The sequence below is a fragment of the Adiantum capillus-veneris genome, chromosome 18 (assembly GCF_014529385.1).
Source record: "Adiantum capillus-veneris isolate H3 chromosome 18, ASM1452938v2, whole genome shotgun sequence".
NCBI classification, from domain to species: Eukaryota; Viridiplantae; Streptophyta; class Polypodiopsida; order Polypodiales; family Pteridaceae; genus Adiantum; species Adiantum capillus-veneris.
This window is the reverse complement of record NC_140948.1, coordinates 5,143,317-5,171,255: the sequence shown is the minus strand read 5'-3', so window position 1 is coordinate 5,171,255 and position 27,939 is coordinate 5,143,317. Positions and strand designations below refer to the sequence as shown.

The window sequence follows — 27,939 nt, the reverse complement described above, 5'->3', positions numbered from 1 at the left end:
TGGAAAAATATAACAAGTTTTGATGTAGTTACTGGCAAATTCTTCTGTTTTTAACCTAAAACCCAGAATAGTTTTACGTCTGCCCTGTTTTTCTTAGGTGAGGAAAAATGTTTAGGCAAGCCCTGCTGCAATGCGCTGAAAGGACCGCGTTGATATAAGGTGCAAAATACACAACCTTGATAAGACCTCAGCTTTACAGTAAAGTGACCCTGGCTCTAACCTGAAGATCTGCACATGATCTGCAATGACCTCCTCAGACAATGCAATTGTGTGGGAGTTCATCTGGAGTCTCTCCATGATCATGGTTCTCAGAGTCTACTGCAGGATTACGTAGTTCCACAGTGAATCGTGCTGAGAAGCAATTCAAGATAAAGTGAAGAGACATTCACATTGGCACCAACGGCAACTACAGAGATTTATCACCAGTTTTAAACAGCCTTCAACTAGACACCGCAAGGCTTATTCTGCCATGTATATGCAGCCATTACATTTTCTGCTGCTTTTTCTGTAGCAAGTAGAGGAGAATGCCCCCAGCCACTGCCACGTTAAGCGACTCAAACCTTCCTGGCATTGGTATTGAGACATGCCTGCAAGCTGCTCTGGTCTCTTCCGACAAACCTTGTCCTTCGTTACCCAAAATCAAGCATAAAGACTCCTCGTTTATGTTGCCAAGTTCTTCTGATGCAGATGTGCAGAATTGATCCTCTTTTTTGCGCCATTGATCGAAGTTTTCTTGGTTAGAAGCCACTGAGTCTGTTTTATGTTGAGCCTCACCCGCATAAAACACCATCTTTCTTGTCTTTGCAAGGGCCTGAAGTTGATCCCATTTGCCACATGCTAAGGGAACCCAGAAGCAAGCTCCTCGAGATGCCCGCAATGCCTTTTCATTGAACGGGTCACAGCAGCCATTCAACAAGAAGACCCCATCCTGTGAAAACACACGCATTCTATTCGCTATTTATGTAAGAAAATAAAACCACATAGCAAAAGATAGATGAAGCATCTTAAACTGCTTGAGAAAAGCAAGATACAGTCCAGACAATACCATGTACTTTACAAATGAGGGGTCCATAGAACATATTGCCCTTAAATTGCACGTAAACCTTGAAGAATTGAGCTATCTCAAAAACAACAACTGATCAAAGCTGAAACTGAAACATATGATTGCAATCAAGACTTCGCATTCTCAAAATCCAATCTCATCTTTTACTCGTCTTTCTTCAAAAGGATCTCACATGAGAAACACGACTTACAGTAGGTTAAAGAGTTTTGGGCTGAACACTGCTGTGATTCCATTATCTGCTGTTCCTCAGCCCAGCACGACATCAACAGTACACCTCTGCCCTACTGCCGCAGTTCTCCTCTACCATCCCCCCCCCCCCCCCCCCCCCCCCCCGAAAAAAATAAAAAATAAAAAAAAAATCCACATCTCTTCCACACTTTTTTCCTCCTTTCTTTCAATTCTCTTTCTACCCCGCCTGTTAGGGAATAAAGGCCTAAGTGCCTTGTACTTATAACTTATAAGTTAAAAAGACTTATAAGTGAGGGGGCCCAAGTGTGAATGGCCCCCTAGTCACTTACTCATATACTCAAATGTGAAGCCCAAAAACAAGAGCGTGGCTTTTTCCCAAAAATCCAACGAGCTCTCTCTCTTCTCTCACGTTTTCTCTGCGTGTGCTCTTTCTGCGCCAATCACCCCTTCTCCTTCACTCTCATTGCATACGACAGCAAGTGGGCTCTCTCTCCTGCTCCCCCACACATGTTATCAGAGCTTTAGGGTTTCCAAGAGAGCCATCTTCGCAATACAGATCAGAATTCTGTTTTTGCTCGCTGCGGGAAGGATATTCAACCGTTTTCGATCAACTCTGTCGCGAAGGGATCCTCTCACCGTGTAGAATCGACCTCCGGTGACAGTTTCCCCAAAATTAGGGTTTCAAAAATTGGCGAACAGCAGCCTATTTCTGCTGAAATTGACCAATTTCGGGGTCAATTTGATGCAATTTCATTAGGGCAAGGCTCACAGTTCAATCTTACAGGTGTTTCCACCAACGAGGTTCTGAAAATTCAGCAAAACAGGTGTTTACAGGTCTGATTTTTGCCCTAAAACAAGGAATTTCAGCAAGCAAATGATGTATACACCTTGTGGAAACCTTTGGTAAGGGTTTGGCAGTGAATGTACGCCGTTTTGGGGTGATTTCGCGTGAAATTTGCTCGCTGTTTTTCTGTAACAGCAAGCTGTTTTTTGCCCGATTGCGCACATTTGGGCGTGTTTAGGTCGGCAACACAGGGTTTCAGTGTTTGCAATCACTCAGAATGGCTTCTAGCAGTGAAAGTGGCAATTTGTTGCACATTCGCAAGCTTGAAGGTGCCCATAACTTTGCTATATGGAAGAAGCAACGTTATAATGTGATGTTGCAGAAGAAACAGGCGAAACCTATTAAGTTACAGGGTGTGAAACCCGTTGATATGGAGATTGAAGAATGGGAAGAAGTGGACGAGTTGGCTCGCTCCACGATCATGCTTTCGGTGTCTGACAATTTACTCTTCAATGTAGAGAATGAGCAGACAGCATGGGGCATGTGGAAGCGTTTAGACGAGTTGTATGCACAGCAGAGTGCTGCCAGTAAAGTGTATTGGCTTAAGAAGCTTATGGATCTCCGCATGAAGGAGGGCACGCACATGTCAGTGCACCTCAATGAATTCAATTCTATTTTCAGCCAACTGACAGAGCTGAAATTCACGATTGATGAGGAGTTCAAAGCTACTTTTCTGCTATGCACATTGCCCGAGAGTTGGGATGTATTCCGGACAGCTCTTAGTAACTCAAGTGCGTCACTTAAGTATGCAGATGTAGAGAGTTCACTCTTGGTGGAAGAGATGAACAGGAAGAACACCACAGGTGGGTCTTCTAATGCTTTGCACTTGAGAGGCAGGTCTCAACAGAGGGAGAAATCTGACAGTAAGGACAGGGCACGTAGCAAATCTCGTAGGAAAGATGTTGTGTGTCATCATTGTGGAAAGAAAGGGCATTATAAACGGGAATGCTATGAGTGGAAGAAAGAGAAGAACAAGGGTGCTGAAACTGATGCAAAGGACAAGGGAAATGCCAAGAAGAGCACTGTGTTGATTGAGGAAATCAATGTTGCTAGTAGTTGTGACAGTGACAGCAGCATTGATGTACTCAATGCCTCTTCTGTGGATGCACATACCCTTGCTATAGGTTCTGATGTGGACATGCATACTTGGATTCTTGATTCAGGTGCCTCCTTTCATGTAACACCTCATAGGGATTGGTTTACACAGTACTCAGGTGAGGTGCAGGGCACTGTTTATTTGGGAGACAACTATGCATGTGACATTGCAGGTATTGGCAGTGTCCAGTTTTCCTTTGATGATGGTATGACTTTTGTTTTGCACAAAGTGCGCCATGTGCCACAACTCAAGAAGAGTTTGATTAGTACAGGGCAGCTAGATGATGCAGGCTATCACACCACTTTTGGTGATAGCAAGTGGAAAATTTGTAAAGGGGCCCGGATTGTAGCCAAGGGTTGTAAATCGGACACTTTGTATCCTTTGCATGTATCTAGTGTGCGTGACCATGTTGTCGCCGTAACCGAGCAGCCAAGTGTCTCTTTGTGGCATGGCCGGTTGGGACATATGAGTAAAAGAGGAATGGAAACTCTGTCTCGTTGTGGTTATTTGCCGTGTTTGAGGTATGCTGATTTTTCTCATTGTGAGCACTGTATTTATGGTAAGCACAGTCAAACACCGCACAAAAGGTCACTTTCTTTGAAGTCTGACAGGTTAGACTTAGTGCATTCCGATGTATGTGAAATGCCACAGTTGTCCTTAGGGGGAAAGAAATACTTTGTCTCGTTTATCGATGATGCTACACGTAAGGTGTGGGTGTATCCAATACGTGCTAAAAGCGATGTTTTGGATACTTTCAAGAAGTTTCTTGCGCTGGTTGAAAATCAAACTGACAAGAAGCTTAGGTCTTTGCGCTCAGACAATGGGGGGGAGTATGTATCAAAAGCATTTATTGACTTTTGTGCTACTAAAGGTATTAAAAGAGAGCTCACGGCTCCTTTTAATCCCTCTCAGAATGGAGTTGCAGAGAGGTTGAACCGGACTATCCAAGAGAAAGTTCGGAGTATGCTGTCACATGTTGCATTACCTCATGGTTTTTGGGCAGAAGCTGTGCAAACAGCTATTCACTTGATTAATCGCTCACCTAGCAAGGCTTTGGGTGGAAAGGTGCCTGAGGAGGTGTGGTCTGGCAAGCCACCCTCATATGCACATTTAAGAGTGTTTGGTTGTGAGGCCTATGTTCACATCCGGAGTGAACTCCGCACCAAACTAGAACCAAAGTCTCATAAATGCATTTTCCTAGGATATGGTGAGGATGGTGAAATGGGGTATAGATTATGGGATCCCGCATTACGGAAAATCATACGCAGCAAGGATGTCATCTTCAATGAGAATTGCATGCACAAACAGCCCACAAAGGTCGAGGAAGTGCGCCGGGTTGTTTTTCGTGAAGATGTTACATATGGACAGCCAAGAAGGCCCCATGTTCAGCAGCCTTTACATGCTGAAAATCAGCCATTAGCTGCTGAAAATCAGCCCCAACAAGTTGCCATTGATGCACCACAGGTAGGGGAACAGGTTGATGCTCCTAGACCGCCCGTTGTTGCGATGCAACCGGCTGAACAGCCTGCTGTTTTTGATGGTTTACAGGCTGAAAATCCACCTGTTATGGATCATTGGGTGCGTAGGTCTACTCGGGTGACAAGGCCCCCCGATAGATATGAACCGTCTTTGGACTATGTCATGCTTACTGATTGTGGTGAGCCATCTTGCTATAAAGAGGCTATGCAACGGGAAGACAGTAAGGAATGGTTCAAAGCAATGGTTTCGGAAATGCAGTCTTTGGAGAAAAACCATACATGGGACTTGGTTGATTTGCCTAAAGGGCATAACGCTCTGCCATGTAAATGGGTTTACAAGACCAAGGTCACATCTGATGCTTCTTCTAAGTACAAGGCACGTTTGGTTGCTAAAGGGTACAAGCAAAAGCATGGTGTGGATTTTGATGAGATTTTTTCTCCTGTTGTAAAGCTTGCCACATTACGTCTTGTTTTAGGCCTGGTTGCTTCTGAAGATATGGAGTTAAAGCAAATGGATGTCAAAACAACGTTTTTGCATGGCGATTTGCTTGAGATGATCTGTATGATGCAGCCAGAAGGTTTTGTGTCAAAGGGGCAAGAGAAGAAAGTATGTAGACTCTTGAAGAGCTTGTATGGTTTGAAACAGTCTCCCCGTGCATGGTATCACAAGTTTGATACATTCATGAGGTCTCAAGGATACAAAAGAAGTAATTCTGATCACTGTTTGTATATCAAAACGGCAAGTGATGGATCTCTTCTATTGCTGATTTTGTATGTTGATGACATGCTTATTGCGGGTAACAATGTCACGGAGTTGGATGCACTACAGCAAAGCTTAAAGAATCGCTTTGACATGAAGGATCTTGGTAATGCTAATCATATTTTGGGCATGCGTATCTCTCGAGATAGACCTAACAGGCGTCTGTATCTATCTCAACGAGATTATGTTAATAAGGTGCTACATCGTTTTCATATGGATGGGGGAAAGGCACTTGATACTCCGCTGCCTCCATATGTAAAACTGACTGCACATGACTGCCCAAACACAGATGATATGCGGGCTGAAATGGCCAAGATTCCTTATGCATCAGCCGTTGGCAGTTTGATGTATGCTATGGTTGCTACACGTCCGGACATTGCATTTGCGGTGGGAGTGGTAAGCAGGTACATGAGCAATCCTGGCAAAAAGTATTGGGAAGCAGTGAAGTGTATCTTGAGATACCTGAAAGGCACTAAAGACTTGTGCATTTGTTTTGGGAAGAGTGAGACATCTGTGCATGGCTTTACAGATGCAGATTTTGCTGGACATCCAGATTGCAGGAAGTCTACCTCTGGATATGTGTTTACATTCACAGGAGGTGCAGTTTCTTGGATTTCTAGACTGCAAAAATGTGTTGTTTTGTCTACCACTGAGGCTGAGTATGTGGCTGCCACTGAGGCATGCAAAGAAGCTTTGTGGCTCATGCGTTTGGTAGAAGAGCTTGGCATTAAGTCACCGGTTCCTGTGCTACACTGTGATAGTCAGAGTGCTATTATGCTTGCAAGGAATCCTGTTTTTCATGCCAAGACAAAGCACATAGAGGTGAAGTATCATTTTATCAGGAGTGTGCTTGATGACAAGAGCATTACACTTGTCAAGGTGCACACAGATGACAACCCTGCAGATCTTTTGACCAAGAGTCTTCCAGCAGAGCGGTTTGCATATGGCCGTCAGATGATGGGTGTTGGATGAGTAAGTGCATGATCAGCTGTTGTATCATAGTTAGCTGATTCTTTGATCTCCCAAGGTACATTGCCTTTAGGTGGGAGGTTGTTAGGGAATAAAGGCCTAAGTGCCTTGTACTTATAACTTATAAGTTAAAAAGACTTATAAGTGAGGGGACCCAAGTGTGAATGGCCCCCTAGTCACTTACTCATATACTCAAATGTGAAGCCCAAAAACAAGAGCGTGGCTTTTTCCCAAAAATCCAACGAGCTCTCTCTCTCTCTCACGTTTTCTCTGCGTGTGCTCTTTCTGCGCCAATCTCCCCTTCTCCTTCACTCTCATTGCATAGGACAGCAAGTGGGCTCTCTCTCCTGCTCCCCCACACCGCCTACCTCCACAATCAAGACCTTACATTGATTGTGGACGTATGGTTCATCTCTATGTCACCTTCCTTCCTTGATCCCAAGGTGGTTAAGTACGCAGTGTTCGGTACAAATTTGGTCTGTAAGGTATGTAGTACAAAATGGATTGAATTTTTAGGTACATTCAAACTCGTAGTTTTTTTCACAAAGCTTAAGACTAAGAGTACTTCATACATTTACTTATGCATTCACCAACACAATAAAAACTAGCAAATCAACAATAGACCATTACAAATGCCAAAAACTAGATTCCACGACTCTAACCGAACAATGAAAACACAAAGCTGACCAATGTCTACAACCAAACACTGCTAGATGTCTGATGTCATGGTCTCATAAAACTAAGATCATCAAAAAAAAAGAAAACGTAATGATAATCCAAGACTAATGTCTGAAGTCTTGACTCTAATAAGTACTGGAAACCGCACTTTGCACAAAAAGCACAAAGCTCATCATCATCATCAAAGGATGATGAAGATGATCATGAGGACCTCTGGTGGGCCTGCATCATCCTCATGCTGCTCTGAAGTCTGGCTGAAATAGGACACGAATCCACGATTTTTCATGTTTTTTCTAACATCCGTACACATCCTATCCGTATATACGGATCCAACTGTACCACTAGGAAAAATATGAACCCCAAAAGGGCCTTGTAAGAGCAACCAATCAGATTTCAGTCAACAATAGGACATAAAAGAGGAATAGGACATAAAAGAGGGGTCATGGATAGCCTATATCTACGTACCTCAAAACTATATCATGTAACATATCTATGGAAAGAGCTCGGCAATGCAAACCAAATGCACTATTGTCCGACAAATTTGGAAGGTACAATGCTCAAGTTATGGCCATTCGAAAAAATGCAAAACTGGTGGGACCATGGCCCACACACCCATTCTCATTGGTGTAGAGAGTATATTCCAAAAGCATCTTTGATCCTAAAGGACCCTTTTGGGGTTCATATTTTCCCTAATGCGGCCGTACTGTACGGATAGGATCCGTACAACATACGGATGCAACATTGCTTGATCCTATGCAGACATAAAGATGGACCAACTCTAGAGAGCCCTAACCTCGAAAGGGCGCGTCTCTTCGCTCAATGGTTGCACCTTTAGGCAAATGGCTATGTCTCTTCATCGAAGGGTTGTGCCTCTACAACAAATGGCCATGTATGTCCCTACAACGAAAGGATGTAACTATTTGCCAAAGGATGCAGCTCTTGGCCTATGGAAATGTCTTTTTTTTTTGGGCAAGAAAAGGGGCTGTATTCTGTGTACAAAAGAAACCTGTGGAGATGCTCAATGGCCCATCACCAAGAAGTAGATGCAGGTTACTAGTTGGATTTCTACCGGCGGAACACAGTTTTCACCGCGAGTATGCGGCATCATGCAGCATCATTCTAGGCTCACAATCCTCCCTTGCTATCGACATGTCTTTTCATTGTGTCTGTTCATCACCTATAAAGGGAGTCTAATGTAAACAAGTTCAATCAATCAAACATTCAGTCTTTTGTGTCAGAATTCACTTTCAATTTTCAGTTTTCAAGTTAAGTATGATGTTCTTCAACTAGGGCACAATTCTTCACACTACAAGAGGGAGGAGAGGTCCCTCGTGTCAAAAGTGGCAATGAGAGTGAGGGTGGTACAAACATCAATTACCTATTAATTATACACAAAGACCTGAGAAAAAAGAAAGACAAATACGTCCAACAACTAGATTATCACTGCGCACATGAAGAAAACGAGCAAAAATAAAATAAATAAAATATATAATAAATATTTAAAGAAGGCAACAAGAAAAATACACCACCCGATGACATATGATAGTATAGACTTAATAATGGAGTCTTTCAGGGCTTGCGTTTGGCTTAACCATTATTGAGCTACTAGCAAGCTCAACAAGAACCATAATCAACCGAGCATTGTTAGACCCTCTCCACTACTCTTTGCAATCAAAAGTCTCTAAACCACAGGTGTGGCTACTTGAGAGGTAAGTTTCAAAAGTTAAGAAGAGTAGCAACTAAAGTTTTAAGGTTGCCAAAGCACAAAGTAGCATAAATATAAATTTAGTTAGCATGGCTGACAATAATAAAGAGAGTAAAATGAATATTGACGACTTTGATTTTGCACATGAAGGTGCTACTAATGGCCCGTGTTTGTGAACTATCTTGTCACTAGATTGCAACAAGCCATGGGCAACCCCGCTTTACAAGCAGAAGTTGCCCAACAACTTTGCACCCATGGGATTCTCCAAACTCCTCAACAAGAGAGAGAGCTTAGGAAGCCTCTTGTAGAGACTTCTAAAAGAAGACTCTCTCCGGTGAGAGAAGAGGAGGAATCCTATGAAAAAGAAAGAAGTGAATCTCCAAGTTTTCCGGAAGATGTGGCTCCGGGAAGACGGCGGTCTCGACGATCCTCAACTCCTTCCAAGAGAAAAAGATCATCATATAGTCCTTCCCCTCGTCATTCTGAGAGGGAAGAGAGGAATCAAAAGAAGAAAAAGGCGAGAAAGAGGTCACCCTCTTCTCCATCTTCATCACCTTTCTCCTCTTCCGATGAAAGCGGCAGTTTTTCTCCTAGAGAGTACAAGAGGAGAGAACATCGCAAATCCTATGTTGCTTGGAAAAGGTCCTATAAGCTTCAAAAGTTCAAGGAGGAGGAAAGAGAATCTCTTTTCTCACCTACGATGGCACCTTTGGTGCTACGGACAAAGTTTTGCCCTTTATCCAACAATTTGATGTGGCATTGGGAGATGAGGGCTTCACGGAGTCCTTCAAGCTACATCATGTAGCTATGCATTTTCAAAAGTCTGTCCAACAATGGTGGGCTAGTTTACGAGGTAACGGCGAAGCTCCAAAGACATGGAAAACTCTACCCAGTTTCCATAATGAAGCAGTTTCTTGGAAGCGATGCCAAAGACAAAGTGCTTACCAAATGGCGAAGTCTGAAGCTATCTCCCAATGAGTCACATCTCAAAGCTACAATCTACCAAAAGATAGACTTCGCCGAACAAAAGCAACAATTTTGTGGGAGACTCCCTGAAGATATGGCCGAGTATGTCAACTCTCAAAGGCCTAAGACCATCACTGAAGTGATTCACCATACTATGGTCGCTTCACGAACCAATTCCAACAAGGGGCTAAAAGAAATTTTTAAGCCCAAGGAAGCTAGAAACCAAAACGAACCTAGAGGGAAAGACAATGCTCAAAACTCTTCCCAAGAGAATTCTAGCACCAACAACAAGACCAAGGAGAAAGAAGTTTACAAAGGTAAAAATAAACTCTCTCCTGAAGAGTTAAGAGGCTTTTTGCAAAGACCATAAATGTTTCAAGTGTGAGGAGCAAGGACCAAAAGAAATTCACTCAAAGAGACTCCTAGAGCTTCCATGGTTGAAGCTCCAAAAGAGAATACTCATTGCAAAGAATCATCCCTTTCCTATCCTTGGGAAAAGGTGTGGAAGCATGATGCCTTTATCCTTTTTGACCCAGGCTCTACTCACAACTTCATATCAACGGAGTTGGCCACTAAGTTAGGCATACAAGCTCATGAGAATGGAGACACCGTTATGGCCGATGGAGCTTTCAAGGGACAAGAAGCCGCAGTTACTCCCTTGATTGGGAAATTAAGGCTTCATATCCAAAACTATGTCGACAAAGAAGACTTTCTCATCTCCCCTCTCAAGCATGAGGATGTTATCCTAGGGGCACCATGGTTCAACCACACGGCTACCAATATGAAGTTCCTTGAAAGAAGAATTTATTTCAACTGCAGGAAAAAGAACATGTACATAGATGCTAATGAGTCGAGTTATACCCCTTGTAAATACGCTTGCTTTTGATAAGTCAATGAAAAGCTCAGTTTCTGCGTATATGATTTTTGTTATAAGAGTCCATAAATGATCCTAAAGTTTTATCCAATGAAAAGGGTAGGAATCAAGAGGAATTATAGTTGTCTAATTTCCTAAATAGATACCAAGATGTTTTTATCGATGACATCCCTGGAGAGTTACCTCCAAAACGAGGGAATGATGACCATAGAATAGAGCTTCTACCTGGCAGCTCACCGTCTAATAAGCCTCCTTATCAAGTTTCCCAAGCTCAACAAGAGGAGATTATGAGGCAAGTACATAAACTGGTGGATAAAAGGATGGTGAGGCCTAGCTCCTCTCCCTTTTGTTCATTAGTCTGTTTAGTGCAAAAGAAAGACGGCACATACCGTATGTGTGTTGACTATAGAGCACTAAATAGGATCACTACCAAAAACAGATTTTCCATGCCGCAGGTAGAAGATCTGTTTGATAAGCTACAAGGCTCTATCTACTTCAGTAGGATTGACCTTAAAAGTGGCTACCATCAAATAAGGATAGTCAATGAAGATATTGTAAAGACCGTTTTTTGTACAACATTTTGTCTTTATGAATATCTTGTCATGCCTTTTGGCTTGACAAATGCTCCGGCCACATTCAACCGCTTAATTGAAAAAAAATTTGGACTCCACCGCATGTTTACTGGAGTGTTCTTCAATGATATTATCATCGACTCCAAATCTCTTGAGGAGCATAAGCAACAACCCCAGGTAATCTTTCAAGCTGAGGGAGAATAAACTTTTCATTAACCGAATTTTTCCTTCAAGAGATTCAATACTTAGGTTACATTATCTTTTAAGATGATATCCGTATGGATCCAACAAAGTTAGAGATAATAAAAGGATGGCCTAATCCAAGGAATCTACATAAGCTACGAAGCTTTATTGGTATGTGTGCATACTATAGACGCTTTATGGAATAATTCTTGCAAATAGCAGCACCATTACATGACTTAACAAAAAAGAACGTTATACATCGATTGCAAAAGAGCAAAATGCTTTTGAGAAGCTCAAAGAAAAGCTTACCTCTCAGCCTATGCTTACCCTACGGGATCTCTCAAAACCATTTGAGATCCAATGTGATGCTTGTGGAGATTGCCTTGGAGTAGTCTTGCTTCAAGAAGAGCATGCCATAGCATACGAGAGTCGAAGACATTCCGACAAGCGAGTGTTGGGCATATACGAAAAGGAGCTACTAGCTGTTCTAAATGTCCTTGACACATGGAAGCATTATCTTTTGGGAACTCCATTCATCCTACAAATAATTCATCAAAGTCTTAAGTACTTCATGACGCAAACCAAGCTTTCCGATAAACAAATGAGGTGGGCAAATTTTCTTTCGCAATTTTACTTTCATATTGCTCATATTGCTGATAAGCACAATCAAGTGGTCGATGCACTATCACGACAACCAAGAGTAAATGTAGTTTCTATATCTATCTTCTATGATAGATGAGTATGCTATTGATCCTGATTTCAAGGATATAATTTCAGCCCTGCCTTAGGAAGAAAGAAGAACCGTTCACCTTGCAAGATGGTTATCTTCTCCATGGCAATAGGCTATGTGGAAGTAATGTATAGATCCCATGCTCCTCCCTATGCGGGGCATAGAGGATTCAACCTACTCTTCGAGGAGTAGACACGTATTTCTACTGGCCTACCATGAAAGTAGACATACAAGAGTATGTTTCAAAACGCGTGGTATGTCAAAAGACCAAGTATGATAGAGAGAAGCAATCTAGATTACTTCAGCCATTACCAATTCCTAATTCACCATGGAAGAGCATATCCATGGATTTTATCTTTGGATTACCCAAGTCTATCCATGGAAATACGGGAATATGGACAATAGTCGACGGGTTTAGCAAACAAGCACACTTTATATCTGTCAAAAAGACTATTAAGGCACATTAAATGGCAACCCTCTTCATATCCCAGATTTTCAAAACACCATGGCTTGCTAACATCATAGTGTCAGATAGAGATCCTAGAATGACCAGTAATTTCTGGAAAGATCTCTTTGAAAATCTAGGAACAAGGTTAAATTTCTCTTCGACTTATCACCCACAAACGGATGGCCAAAGTGAAATAGCTAACCTTACGATTCTAGAACTACTCAAGACCTATGTTATGGAAGTAGATCAACGCTCACAATGGGAGAAGTACCTACCTCTTGTTGAGTATGCGTACAATAACATTGTCCATACTACTACAAGGAAGGCACCTTTCGAGATCATTGAGGGAAGACCTAAAAGTCCCTTGCTACTTAAGGTATATAAGAAGATCTTCACTGCTGATGAGTATAGCCGAGACCTACAAGAATCTTTTCAGAAGATTAAGGAGGCTATATCCATCTCACAACAAAGGCAAAAGGTTGTTGCTAACAAGCACAGAAGGGCCTTAACTTTCAATGAAATGATTGGATGCTACTCAAGTTTCCCAAGGCTCGATTGAGGCAAACTACAGACAAAAATCCTACGGACCACCAAAAATATTATGTTAATAGCAAAAAGATACTATGGTCCTTTTCAAATCTTAAAACCAATCAACGAGATGGCCTATCAACTAAAGTTGCCCAATCATTGGCTCATACGCAATGCTTTTCAAGTGAGCCTACTTAAGCCTTACAAAAGAGAGCCACCGAGAGAACCAATAATAGAGGACCCGCCAAAATCGAAGATCAAGAAGAGGTGCTCTAATCCGAATCCATCCTTTGACATGAAGACAAGGTACTAAGACATGGTAAGATTATCCGACAGTAGCTTATTAAGTTTAAAAATTATCATTTTGAAGGTGCTAGATGGATACAAGGAACACATCTTAAGAATAGTATGAACCATGTCAATGCTTACAATGTTACACTAGAGTAAGCAAATGTAAATGCTTTTTAAATGAACAATGTTTTTTACTTATAAGACTAGTTCTCTTTCTATTGTGCACAAATTTAAGTAGTATGCATGCTTAGAATCATGTTTGTGATGACGACGTCTCCCAAACACCAAGTAGAATTTGTCACTCTACTCTGGGAGTATGATATGGACTTAAGAGCAGACATGCTTGCGGCAGCTAAGTCTCCCTAGCACCAAATGGACTAGTCATCCATTCTGGAATGATGTTGTAGAGTAAAAAGGGATCCTCCACCAGCTAAGAAACATAGACTAATCACTAAGGCTTTATCTTCTCTACCTCATCGTCGAGGACGACTATGGTTTCAAGAGAGAGGTAATGTCATAAAATCTAATATCTACCTATCCCAAATGATTTACTCATATTGAACTGATCATTTAGTGTGTAAAAATGAATGGGAACAAAAGTTGGAATATAGATATGTGCTTTTAGACTTATCTCCGCATGGGACCAAAGGGAGAGAAGGCTATATCTCATAGAGGGTCCAAAAAGGAGATGGTCTACCAAAGAGCAATGAGTAGTTAATGGAGCTTAAAAGACCTTCGGGATAGCTTCATTAAAGACCTCCAAAGGTTAGTTCTAAAAGTCCTTAGACCTGAGACCTTTAGGTACTTTAGACCTTAGGCAAGTTAGGCATGTGCTTGAGGTGCTTGAAGTGATTAAATTGACTAAGGTGCTTGAGGTGCTTCATAACTAAGGTGCTTGAGGTGCTTGATGACCAAGGTGCTTGTGGTGTTCAAGTCAAACATGACTCCTACATAGGAGGGGGCGAGCCGTAAGTTTAGGGGATGAGAGAGCGTGCGCGTGTGCGCACACACACACACTAAAGGCAAGTCCAAGACTGAAGAGGCATAAAGAACACATGTCAAGCCCCTAGCCCTGTTGCCCTCATAGTGTGTCTGAATCCTATTGGATGGCCTTTAGGGAGGTCCAATGAGAATTTAGATGTATTTAAATAATTAATTAAGCTCTCTCTCTCAAAGGGGGAAAGAAGGACACTTGTCCAAATGCTACCTCTATTGCTTGATACGACCAAAGCCTATAATTGGCTAAGCCTTGGCATGGGCCAATGGGGTGCAAGCTAGTGCTAGGAGAGAGAGGGGTCGACCAAGGCAAGCTAGGGTTTTCATTTTTGACACTCACACACACACTCACACATTCTCTCATGTGTTGAGAGAGAACTTCATCTCTTTCTTCAAGCTTGAGAAGTAGAGATAGTAAGCATTGCTTTGAAGCATGGCTCTCTCCTTATGTTCAATAAGAATCCTCTCAAGGAAATGCTCACTACTGTTACTTTAATTCCGCTACAATCAATGTTATTATCCATATTCCGTTACAAGGTTTATCAGATTTTCCTTCACCCTTAACCTTTTCTTTGTCACTCTGAGAGAGGAAGATGTAGATGGAGAATTAGATTGAGAGTTTTGAGAGTTCTTTCTATTGTTACCATTCCCATTAAAAAAAATTTCCTCATCCTTAGAGGCGTCATAAGAGGAAGAGTTACCATTACCATTGGCCGTCTTGAGCTTACCCTTGTTGTGCTTCATCTCTTAGAGTTGAGTCGAGCGTATCGCCTCTTGCAATGTCTTTGGATCACCGGCTTCCACGTCAAACTTGATCGAGTGGTCTAATCCAAAGAGAAAGACCTCCAACCTTGCCTCATCCAATTTCCTCAATTGTCCACCTAACTGACACACGGTTAGCATACGACATCACAGGTTTACCTTATTGAGACAAAGCCCGAAAATCCTCTTTCAATCACTTCAGGTACTATGGAGACAAGAAGTGAGTCTTTAAATCCTTCGCGAACTCCTCCCAACTAAGCTCGAGAGGAGAGACTCAGGATAGGCCCCCTTGTGGGCTTCCTCCTCCTCCATTCACTCATCCTTGCAAGTGATGGCATCACCCATGAGATACATGGAAGCCAAGAGAACTTTGTTATTATCAAACTTTTTAACAACCGAAAAATAAGATGTAAATTGATGCAACCAAGAATAGATGACAATAGCATCCATCTTACCATCATATATATTGAACGTAATCTTCTCGCGAATGGCTTCACTGGTCGTCCGTGTAGCATTGGTCGCCTCTGCGATGGTCTTGGTAAGTTTTTCATAATCCGGCTCCAAAGAAGAGGTATCGGAGCAGACTGTCAAAGTTGTGATGAGATCAAGCATGGCTTCCCTTTCTTGCCTACAAGCCTCGGCTTCAGCCACCAATCGACATTCCTCTTGCTCTGCCGCTTTCGCACGCTCTACTCGACATGCTTCTTCTTGCCGCATCATCATCTCCATCATCATCCGCATCATGGAATCCATGGGATTGAGTGGCAAAGATAAGAGGGGTAGAGGGAGGACTCATGGGAGGATCAGTAGGTAGAACGTGCTCGCCTTATGAATTGGTAGAGGTCTCCATACCGCTACGAATCTTGACCATGCAAGGATTTCCGCTCTTGGTTCAAGGTAGGTCGCAGACTAATCTTCATAAGACTATCTAGCCCCTCGTCGGTGCACCCCGCATGCAACACCCAGGATACAATTGGTTGCTATTTTCCAACGCTCAAGGCACATGGTCCCACGCGCAATGGCAGGCCTGCTGGTCAAAGAGTGGGAGGAGTATCACCGAATGGTTGCAAACACAACCAAAAACACACGAATTTTAGGGGATTAGTAGATTAGTGCAACATCTACAAAGCTCTGTATAACCGGCATGTACACAGTAGAGGGCGGTACTATTTCAATAACCTCTTAACTTTACACAGAGCACTCTGAAGAAAAGAGAACAGATGCGTCGAGCGACTAGAATGCCACTGCGCACCCTGTAGGCCCCAAAGACTGGCGCCCCTTTCGGTATTTCTTTATTCGATTGAAAGTAGATGATCTGAACACTTAGTTCAAACTCTCACAAAGATGTCCAAACCTGACGAGGGCTGAAAACGCAGGTTTCTAACCTGATTTCGGTAGCATAACGACGTCAGATCCCTTATAGATCAAAAGTGCCTGTCTAGGACATATTCCCTCGCAATTTAGGAGCTTTCTGGTGAGCTGTAATAGAATTTCAGCGTGTTGTAATGCCTTGTTTTGCCACTGTCGGATGCCCAAAACCTTGTAAACGCATTTCAAGGCTTTCCTGGGGCTCCCCTAGCGTTCTCTTGCAGTTTAGGTGCGAAACCCTAAACCTGCAGAAAAACACAGCAGGCTGTAATCCTCTGTTTTGGAACGTTTTTAGCGGAGTGAACACGTCTACGTGTGTACCAAGGGCTCCCGCACGCAATGGGACAGTTCCCCTATAACTTGGACGAGTTTTCATGTGAGAAAACTCTCCAAATTTGCAATCTTTCGCGATGGAACTGTGAGTACCTGTGGAGGATTAGCGATTAGCTGATCCGGTTCCAATTCAAAAGGCCCTTGCGGCCCTTGTCTTGGCAAACGCACATAAAACCCTAAGAACTGTACATGAACATTTGAGTAGCCCAACTAGTGGGACATTACCATATGTGCAAAGGGGGGAGAGAGATGCGCGAGAGTAGATCATCGCGCTACATGAGACAAAGGAGAAGGCAAGTGTAGCAGACTTAGTCACTCCAAGTTGAGAATCTACCGCGACACCACAATAAATCACTTCAAAAGAGTTCACAGTTCACAATTGATTTGACACTGGCCCGGCGGAGTTCCGTGCCTAGAGATATTGGCCCCAAAGACTGGCGCCCCTTTCGGTATTTCTTTTTGTATTAATCTGCAACTCAAAGTACAAGCGAGTGGGAGGCTCTCACTCTCAGACTCTACATCCAGATGCCCTCTGAGAAGAGGGAGGCCTGCCCACTTATTTAAATATTACAAGGGATGCCAAAAGCAGAGCCCCAAAAGCTGCCATAATTTTAAAAGCTTTCAAATAAAGCAATTTGAACTCTCATAAGCTTCATAAAATAAAGCAACTCTTCAACAAGCTCTTTCCAACTTTGCGTAGGCTCTTCAGCCAGCTAGCGTAAGAAAATCAGCATTTGTACACTACCGTGAAACGCGGAATTCCGTATTGCCAGTGCCACGTCAACTTTCCGTGTTTTACGCCGCATTTTGCAGGCGTGCCACATCAGCCTTTCAGGGATTATCCACGCCAAGGGGGAGGGAGTGTATGTGTGTGTACAAGGTAGCCACGTCACCAGTTTGTGACATACCCCCCTCTTGAAAGCATTGTAATCGCCCTCGATTACGCCTGCAAAGAACCCAAGTTCCTCGTGAACTTAAGAACCCAAGACTTCAGTGGATGGTCATCACCCGAAGCGAAAAGGATACTTCGCATGAAGGTGGTGAGCATGGGAGTGGCGAAGAAGAGTTTTCCCCACCAGGAGGTTTTTCGGACCCTCCCCCTTCCCCATCTACGTCAAGGATTGCACTAACTCCTATGGAAGCTTTCGACATGATGATGATGATGGACATGAAGTTAGAAAGTGAAGCAAGACAAGCAGAAAGAAAGGACGACTTTGAGCGTGAGCGTGAGCAAGCGCGCTTGGCCGCCGAACAGAGAGCCCAACAAATGCAAGAGTTGTTCGGACTCTTTTCTAATGTACAGGCACAGATTGCAAAGGATCTAGGAGAAGGAGACTCTCTCAGTCTCTTCTTTTCCAAAGCATGATGACAAGCATGATGATTTGCATAATCAAGATGTGATTACTCACAAGCTACATTAAATTTCAGCCATTTAATTGGCACTGTCTTGTTTAATAGAAGCGTGGACCACCAAGTTCGAGCATTTCTCGTAAAGTAAGAGGCAACCCTCCGAATCTTGGAGTGCTCTGAGTAACGCCCTCCTGAGAAAGCTATGTCAAACTACTGTATAAAAGACAAAGCCGTCGAAGCATCTCTATAACCAGAAAATGTGTCAAATTAACTCTCGGAGTTTCTTGCTTTTATCTTCCAGAAAGTCATATTGGTTGGCTTTATAAAAATTCTTCTTCTTTGCGTAAAAGCTGTTGTCATCAGAGTCCAAACTATCTGAAGACGTGTCCTCTGTACAACTGTCAACCACGGGGCGAGATTGTTAGGGAATAAAGGCCTAAGTGCCTTGTATTTACTAACTTATAAGTTAAAAGACATATAAGTTAGGGGGACCAAGTGTGAATGGCCCCCTAATCACTTACTCATATACTCAAATGTGAAGCCCAAAACAAATAGCGTGACTTTTCCCAAAAACTCCAACGAGCGTTCTCTCTCTCTCTCACGTTCTTCCCTGCGTGTGCTTCTTCAGCGCTTCTCTCCTCTTCTCCTTCACTCTCATTGCATACGACAGCAAGTGGGCTCTCTCTCCTGCTCCCCCACATATGGTATCAGAGCTTTAGGGTTTCCAAGAGAGCCATCTTCGCAATACAGATCAGAATTCTGTTCTTGCTCGCTGCGGGAAGGATATTCAACCGTTTTCGATCAACTCTGTCGCGAAGGGATCCTCTCACCGTGTAGAATCGACCTCAGGTGATAGTTTCCCCAAAATTAGGGTTTCAAAAACTGGCGAACAGCAGCCTATTTCTGCTGAAATTGACCAATTTCGGGATCAATTTGATGCAATTTCATTAGGGCAAGTCTCACAGGTCAATCTTACAGGTGTTTCCACCAACGAGGTTCTGAAAATTCAGCAAAACAGGTGTTTACAGGTCTGATTTTTGCCCTAAAACAAGGAATTTCAGCAAGCAAATGATGTATACAACTTGTGGAAACCTTTGGTAAGGGTTTGGCAGTGAATGTACGCTGTTTTGGGGTGATTTCGCGTGAAATTCGCTCGCTGTTTTTCTGTAACAGCAAGCTGTTTTTTGCCCGATTGCGCACATTTGGGCGTGTTTAGGTCGGCAAAACAAGGTCTCAGTGTTTGCAATCACTCAGAATGGCTTCTAGCAGTGAAAGTGGCAATTTGTTGCACATTCGCAAGCTTGAAGGTGCCCATAACTTTGCTATATGGAAGAAGCAATGTTATAATGTGATGTTGCAGAAGAAACAGGCGAAACCTATTAAGTTACAAGGTGTGAAACCGGTTGATATGGAGGTTGAAGAATGGGAAGAAGTGGACGAGTTTGCTCGTTCCACGATCATGCTTTCGGTGTCTGACAATTTACTCTTCAATGTAGAGAATGAGCAGACAGCATGGGGCATGTGGAAGCGTTTAGACGAGTTGTATGCACAGCAGAGTGCTGCCAGTAAAGTGTATTGGCTTAAGAAGCTTATGGATCTCCGCATGAAGGAGGGCACGCACATGTCAGTGCACCTCAATGAATTCAATTCTATTTTCAGCCAATTGACAGAGCTGAAATTCACGATTGATGAGGAGTTCAAAGCTACTTTTCTGCTATGCACATTGCCCGAGAGTTGGGATGTATTCCGGACAGCTCTTAGTAACTCAAGTGCGTCACTTAAGTATGCAGATGTAGAGAGTTCTCTCTTGATGGAAGAGATGAACAGGAAGAACACCACAGGTGGATCTTCTAATACATTGCACTTGAGAGGCAGGTCTCAACAGAGGGAGAAATCTGACAGTAAGGACAGGGCACGCAGCAAATCTCGTAGGATAGATGTTGTGTGTCATCATTGTGGAAAGAAAGGGCATTATAAACGGGAATGCTATGAGTGGAAGAAAGAGAAGAACAAGGGTGCTGAAACTGATGCAAAGGACAAGGGAAATGCCAAGAAGAGCACTGTGTTGATTGAGGAAATCAATGTTGCTAGTAGTTGTGACAGTGACAGCAGCACTAATGTACTCAATGCCTCTTCTGTGGATGCACATACCCTTGCTATGGGTTCTGATGTGGACATGCAGGTGCCTCCTTTCATGTAACACCTCATAGGGATTGGTTTACACGGTACTCAGGTGAGGTGCAGGGCACTGTTTATTTGGGAGACAACTATGCATGTGACATTGCAGGTATTGGCAGTGTCCAGTTTTCTTTTGCTGATGGTATGACTTTTGTTTTGCACAAAGTGCGTCATGTGCCACAAATCAAGAAGAGTTTGATTAGTACAGGGCAGCTAGATAATGCAGGCTATCACACCACTTTTGGTGATTGCAAGTGGAAAATTTGTAAAGGGGCCCGGATTGTAGCCAAGGGTTGTAAATCGGACACTTTGTATCCTTTGCATGTATCTAGTGTGCGTGACCATGTTGTCGCCGTAACCGAGCAGCCAAGTGTCTCTTTGTGGCATGGCCGGTTGGGACACATGAGTAAAAGAGGAATGGAAACTTTGTCTCGTTGTGGTTATTTGCCGTGTTTGAGGTATGCTGATTTTTCTAATTGTGAGCACTGTATTTATGGTAAGCGCAGTCAAACACCGCACAAAAGGTCTCTTTCTTTGAAGTCTGACAAGTTAGACTTAGTGCATTCCGATGTATGTGAAATGCCACAGTTGTCCTTAGGGGGAAAGAAATATTTTGTCTCGTTTATCGATGATGCTACACGTAAGGTGTGGGTGTATCCAATACGTGCTAAAAGCCATGTTTTGGATACTTTCAAGAAGTTTCTTACGTTTGTTGAGAATCAAACTGACAAGAAGCTTAGGTCTTTGCGCTCAGACAATGGGGGGGAGTATGTATCAAAAGCATTTATTGACTTATGTGCTACTAAAGGTATTAAAAGAGAGCTCACGGCTCCTTTTAATCCCTCTCAGAATGGAGTTGCAGAGAGGTTGAACCGGACTATCCAAGAGAAAGTTCGGAGTATGCTGTCACATGCTGCATTACCTCATGGTTTTTGGGCAGAAGCTGTGCAAACAGCTATTCACTTGATTAATCGCTCACCTAGCAAGGCTTTGGGTGGAAAGGTGCCTGAGGAGGTGTGGTCTGGCAAGCTACCCTCATATGCACATTTAAGAGTGTTTGGTTGTGAGGCCTATGTTCACATCCGGAGTGAACTCCGCACCAAACTAGAACCAAAGTCTCATAAATGCATTTTCCTAGGATATGGTGAGGATGGTGAAATGGGGTATAGATTATGGGATCCCACATTACGGAAAATCATACGCAGCAATGATGTCATCTTCAATGAGAATTGCATGCACAAACAGCCCACAAAGGTCGAGGAAGTGCGCCGGGTTGTTTTTCGTGAAGATGTTACATCTGGACAGCCAAGAAGGCCCAATGTTCAGCAGCCTTTACATGCTGAAAATGGTGCTGAAAATCAGCCATTAGCTGCTGAAAATCAGCCCCAACAAGTTGCCATTGATGCACCACAGGTAGGGGAACAGGTTGATGCTCCTAGACCGCCCGTTGTTGCGATGCAACCGGCTGAACAGCCTGCTATTTTTTATGGTTTAGAGGCTGAAAATCCACCTGTTATGGATCATTGGGTACGTAGGTCTACTCGGGTGACAAGGCCCCCCGATAGATATGAACCGTCTTTGGACTATGTCATACTTACTGATTGTGGTGAGCCGTCTTGCTATAAAGAGGCTATGCAACGGGAAGACAGTAAGAAATGGTTCAAAGCAATGGTTTCGGAAATGCAGTCTTTGGAGAAAAACCATACATGGGACTTGGTTGATTTGCCTAAAGGGCATAAGGCTCTGCCATGTAAATGGGTTTACAAGACCAAGGTCACATCTGATGCTTCTTCTAAGTACAAGGCACGTTTGGTTGCTAAAGGGTACAAGCAAAAGCATGGTGTTGATTTTGATGAGATTTTTTCTCCTGTTGTAAAGCTTGCCACATTACGTCTTGTTTTACGCCTGGTTGCTTCTGAAGATATGGAGTTAAAGCAAATGGATGTCAAAACAGCGTTTTTGCATGGAGATTTGCTTGAGATGATCTGTATGATGCAGCCAGAAGGTTTTGTGTCAAAGGGGCAAGAGAAGAAATGTAGACTCTTGAAGAGCTTGTATGGTTTGACACAGTCTCCCCGTGCATGGTATCACAAGTTTGATACATTCATGAGGTCTCAAGGATACAAAAGAAGTAATTCTGATCACTGTTTGTACATCAAAACGGCAAGTGATGGATCTCTTCTATTGCTGATTTTGTATGTTGATGACATGCTTATTGCTGGTAACAATGTCACGGAGTTGGATGCATTACAGCAAAGCTTAAAGAATCGCTTTGACATGAAGGATCTTGGTGATGCTAATCATATTTTGGGCATGCGTATCTCTCGAGATAGACCTAACAGGAATCTGTATCTATCTCAACGAGATTATGTTAATAATGTGCTACATCGTTTTCATATGGATGGGGGAAAGGCACTTGGTACTCCGCTGCCTCCATATGTAAAACTGACTGCACATGACTGCCCAAACACAGATGATATGCGGGCTGAAATGGCCAAGGTTCCTTATGCATCAGCCGTTGGCAGTTTGATGTATGCTATGGTTGCTACACGTCGGGACATTGCATTTGCGGTGGGAGTAGTAAGCAGGTACATGAGCAATCCTGGCAAAAAGCATTGGGAAGCAGTGAAGTGTATCTTGAGATACTTGAAAGGCACTAAAGACTTGTGCATTTGTTTTGGGAAGAGTGAGACATCTGTGCATGGCTTTACAGATGCAGATTTTGCTGGACATCCAGATTGCAGGAAGTCTACCTCTGGATATGTGTTTACATTCACAGGAGGTGCAGTTTCTTGGATTTCTAGACTGCAAAAATGTGTTGCTTTGTCTACCACTGAGGCTGAGTATGTGGCTGCCACTAAGGCATGCAAAGAAGCTTTGTGGCTCATGCGTTTGGTAGAAGAGCTTGGCATTAAGTCACCGGTTCCTGTGCTACACTGTGATAGTCAGAGTGCTATTATGCTTGCAAGGAATCCTGTTTTTCATGCCAAGACAAAGCACATAGAGGTGAAGTATCATTTTATCAGGAGTGTGCTTGATGACAAGAGCATTACACTTGTCAAGGTGCACACAGATGACAATCCTACAGATCTTTTGACCAAGAGTCTTCCAGCAGAGCGGTTTGCATATTGCCGGCAGATGATGGGTGTTGGATGAGTAAGTGCATGATCAGCTGTTGTATCATAGTTAGCTGATTCTTTGATCTCCCAAGGTACATTGCCGATAGGTGGGAGGTTGTTAGGGAATAAAGGCCTAAGTGCCTTGTATTTACTAACTTATAAGTTAAAAGACTTATAAGTTAGGGGGACCAAGTGTGAATGGCCCCCTAGTCACTTACTCATATACTCAAATGTGAAGCCCAAAACAAATAGCGTGGCTTTTCCCAAAAACTCCAACGAGCGTTCTCTCTCTCTCTCACGTTCTTCCCTGCGTGTGCTTCTTCAGCGCTTCTCTCCTCTTCTCCTTCACTCTCATTGCATAGGACAGCAAGTGGGCTCTCTCTCCTGCTCCCCCACAGAGATTTAGGCTTCTTTGCCTTTTTCTTGCCCTTTCCGAAGCTTTGCTTTTTACTTCGCTTTTTGCCTTTTCTGTCTTCTTCGTTGGAGTCAGAGGAGCTAGAAGAACTCGAAGAAGAAGAAGAATTGGGTACTCCTTCAAATCAAACACGCTTCTTCTGCTTTCTTGCCGATTCATATGTAGACTGACGACCCAAATAACCCGGGAAGTCAGTTCCTTTCTATTGCTTTTTGTCGTGCTTTTCTGCTTTATTTTGCCCGTCAAAAAGCTGAGCAATTCGTGCACCAACCACCTCTATTAATTCTTGCTCTGTGTACATCTTGGGAGTAGGAGGTTTCTTGAGAGCCGGTTTGAGGGGTGGTTCTGTGGTCTGCTGGCACTGTGCATGCACCTCGTCGAAGGAGGTCTGGCTCATAAATTTTGCAAATTTCGGGTCTTTCCCAATTTAGCATCATCTTTGTTGCATTGCAGATCAAACGTCGACGCTCCATCTCTTCGATCCCCGCCTAAGTAGGCCGAGGCGGGTCGTACTCCTCGCGTGAATCTTCGTTGTGATCTCTTCTCGCATCTCCGAATGCAGAGCAAGCCGACTGATCTCTGTCTGAAGCCATAAGTGCCGCGTAAAAGGATCAGATTTCCTGTAGAAGAGAAATCGGCCGCGCTTTGATACCATTGTAGCAGACTTGGACACTCCAAGTCGAGAATCTACCGCGACACCACAATAAATCACTTCAAAACAGTTCACAGTTCACAATTGATTCGACACTGGCCCGGCGGAGTTCCGTGCCTAGAGATATTGGCCCCAAAGCCTGGTGCCCCTTTCGGTATTTCTTTTTGTATTAATCTGCAACTTAACGTACAAGCGAGTGGGAGGCTCTCACTCTCAGAGTCTACGTCCAGATGCTCTGAGAAGTGGGAGGCCTGCCCACTTATTTAAAGATTCCAAAAGCAAAGCCCCAAAAGCTGCCATAATTTTAAAAGCTTTCAAATAAAGCAATTTGAACTCTCATAAGCTTCATATAATAAAGCAACTCTTCAAAAAGCTCTTCCCAACTTTACGTAGGCTTTTCAGCCAGCTAGCATAAAGAAAATCAGCGTCCGTATACTGCCGTGAAACGCGGGATTCCGTACTGCCAGTGCCACGTCAGCTTTCCATGTTTTACGCCGGGTTTTGCGGGCATGCCACGTTAACCTTTCAGAGATTATCCACGCCAAGGGGGAGGATGTGTGTGCGCGTACAGGGCAACCACGTCACCAGTTTGTGACAGCAAGCTTTCCATTAAAGCTGTGAACATGCACCCACTACTCACACACACACACACACACACACACTATAAGTCACAATGAAGCAAAATAGGCCTCAACCCTCGTTTGGGCGCCCCCTCTTGCTGAGGTGTCCTGCAGGTTGCTCTCCTTCTGCCAAGTGTCCAGTTTGCCCCTTTTGAATTAATTCCCTAGTTCCCACCCAACTTATAAAGTTGTAAGTGACTCCTCGAGTGGCCCAAATCCCATCCGGCGCGCACAAGCTTCCATACTCATCAGAATTCAGTGCTAACTGGCCCGACCAGTCCCAAACTGACTGACCTAGACTCCCGACGCTGTCGAAGTACCGGACCACAACGGGAGCGCTAGCGAGTGCAAGCCGGTTCCGGTTAGGAATCAAGTGTACACATTTAAATATCCTAATTTCAATAAATAGAAATTACTCAAAAAATAAAAAAATGGTCCATTTAGCAACATCCCTTTGGTTTCTAAACAGTTGTTCTCAATTGTAGTGCTTGTGCATATCCTTCCAGAATCTCAGGATAAGATGCTAATTCTTGCTCATTCATCCACTGAGCGGCTAAAGTAGAATAGTTCTTGAACTTCACCGAAATATTCCGTGTAATTCTTTCCGGACTTTAGTGGCCGCTCCTGATGATGAATGATTTGCTCCGCTTGGACTACTTCTTCCGTTTCCTCAGCCTTAGGAGGTTCCTCAGCAATAGGGTGAATTGGAGATGGTCCAACATATGCCGGAGTAAACTAACATGGAAAGCATCTAAAATGCCATCTTGAGTATCAGTTGCCTTTGTAGAAAATTTGAACTGTAGACCACACTACATCCAATAATCCCCATTCGTGAACTGTGAACACATTAGTGCTTACTCAAGGTTCTTTTTACTTCATGAGAGATGTGCAAAGACTAGAGAGAAAAGAGAGAATGATACTATGAAATGAAGGTTCTATGAGCGTGAGAGAGAGAGAGAGAGAGAAGACTAACACCAGATGGGGTCCCAAACCCCCCTCCAAGGGCCCTCCCTCTCTATCGTTAGAGAGTTATATAAGTTGGGATTTTCTTCTACCCCTTTCTATCCCTAGAGAGGTATTTGCTTTGGATAAGTTGGGGTTTTCTTCTGCTCTTCCTTTCCTTTCTTTAGGCCTCTCGGCCAGTTCCTGCAAATCTCAATCTAGGCCAAAACCCGAAGGTCACTCTCATGTCCTAGTGCCACGCAGATGATCACAAATGCAAATACCACATAGAGAGAACTGTTCACGGCACAGAAGATTCAGGCTTTGACCAAGAGATTGGCATGGGCCACCTTTCTAGGGGAAGTGAGATTGTGACTGGCCGTACGAATGGATCAGATGTGTCTATGACATCAATGCAAAAACCATAACCCTAAAACCTGTCACATCCGCAAGTACCACCCATGGCTAATATAATCAGCATACATCTTTCTTCTGCCGCACTCGATCAGAATGCACAAACTTGCTGCATTACCTTGAAGCTTGCAGCATAGCCAATTAGACTTCACTAAGAGCCAGGGGTGTTGTTTTATCGGTTCTCTGCTTAGAGGGTTCGATTCTTGAGGTGCAGTTACACTCGAAACAGGCCACACCAAATCACAGCCATTTACATTGCTTCAACATAGATAGACACACAAACATAAGCATTGAGCACAGCTCAGTTGAGTGACGGGCTGTGTTAAAAATATTGCTACAAAACTGAGGCACTCATTGGGTGGAGAAAGTGAAAAAAAAAAACGATTATCAAAAATTCTCTACATGATGTAGAGAAATACAAAATGGCTAAAAAATCTGTCTTATATGAAACTGTAACGATCAAAAGAGCTTCTATGGAGCTAACACAAAGTGCAGTCTGCATCAAAGATCACCAACCCTTGCATCGAATTGAAAGGCGGTCTAACGAATTGATATGAACAGATGGAAATTGTCCATCTGTTCGGAAGAGACCCTAACATAATGAAAACCTCAGATAGGCATGCATTTATAAGAGTCACAGTCAAGTACCCAATCGAAGGCTGCAGCAGTGCGTAATAAGGTCCCTACATTTCCAGGATCCTGCGGATAAAATTATGTAAGACCTCGTGCAATAACAATATAAGCAATCCTTGGGAGACTCAAAGTACCTGAATGCCATCGAGGACAAGCAATCTTTGAGGGCAAGGACACCAAGAGGATAGCGATGAAAAGTTGTCGAGTGACCGCTCTAGGCAACAAAAGGAGGACGGCAAGCAAGTGACTCCGACAGCATTGCACCCTTGTGTGGATTGCACCCCCGACAGCTTGTGCATGACCCCTGGGGTAACCTCTACCACTCGTTGAGCAAATTGTGCAAGAGAGGCCCGGGCATTTGAGCCCTCCAGAACGAATAGATACTCTATAAAGGCTCTCTTTCCGAGCTTTGATGGCACAATATCACAGAGCTCCCTTACAACCAGCCGTGCAGAAGGATGAAAATCAACAATTTCAGCATGGAGATGCAGGAGCCGAGAAAGAAAAAGAAATACCTCAGAGGCACGTCGCCCACCAGCACTAAGGAGCCAGAGGCGTAGCGGTAGGCGGAGTTCTGCCTCAGTTTCACCACGTGCTTCACAAAGGGATTGGCAACACTCGACAAGTGCTGCACATGCGCTGCCAACCTCACTTCGTCGCTCAGCGCCACAGAGGGCGCCATCCTCTCCAGCAAGGCCTCGCAAATTCATTTCCCTCTCTCCATGTGTAAATGGACCCTTAGCAAGCTTGTTACGTAATACGGCGTGCCGAGAAGGCGTGCCG

At 43.5% G+C, this 27,939-nt stretch overlaps 1 protein-coding gene across 1 annotated transcript; it reads right to left on the bottom strand.

Moving 5' to 3' along the window:
• Positions 1-27,939, bottom strand: LOC147435172 (uncharacterized). The gene is made up of 4 exons (XM_086488276.1): positions 27,672-27,939; positions 27,291-27,591; positions 27,172-27,222; positions 1-928 (listed from the first exon to the last, which is right to left on the bottom strand). The coding sequence occupies exons 1-4, from the start codon at positions 27,836-27,838 to the stop codon at positions 485-487; spliced, it is 963 nt and encodes a 320-aa protein (XP_086344402.1). The 5' UTR covers positions 27,839-27,939; the 3' UTR covers positions 1-484.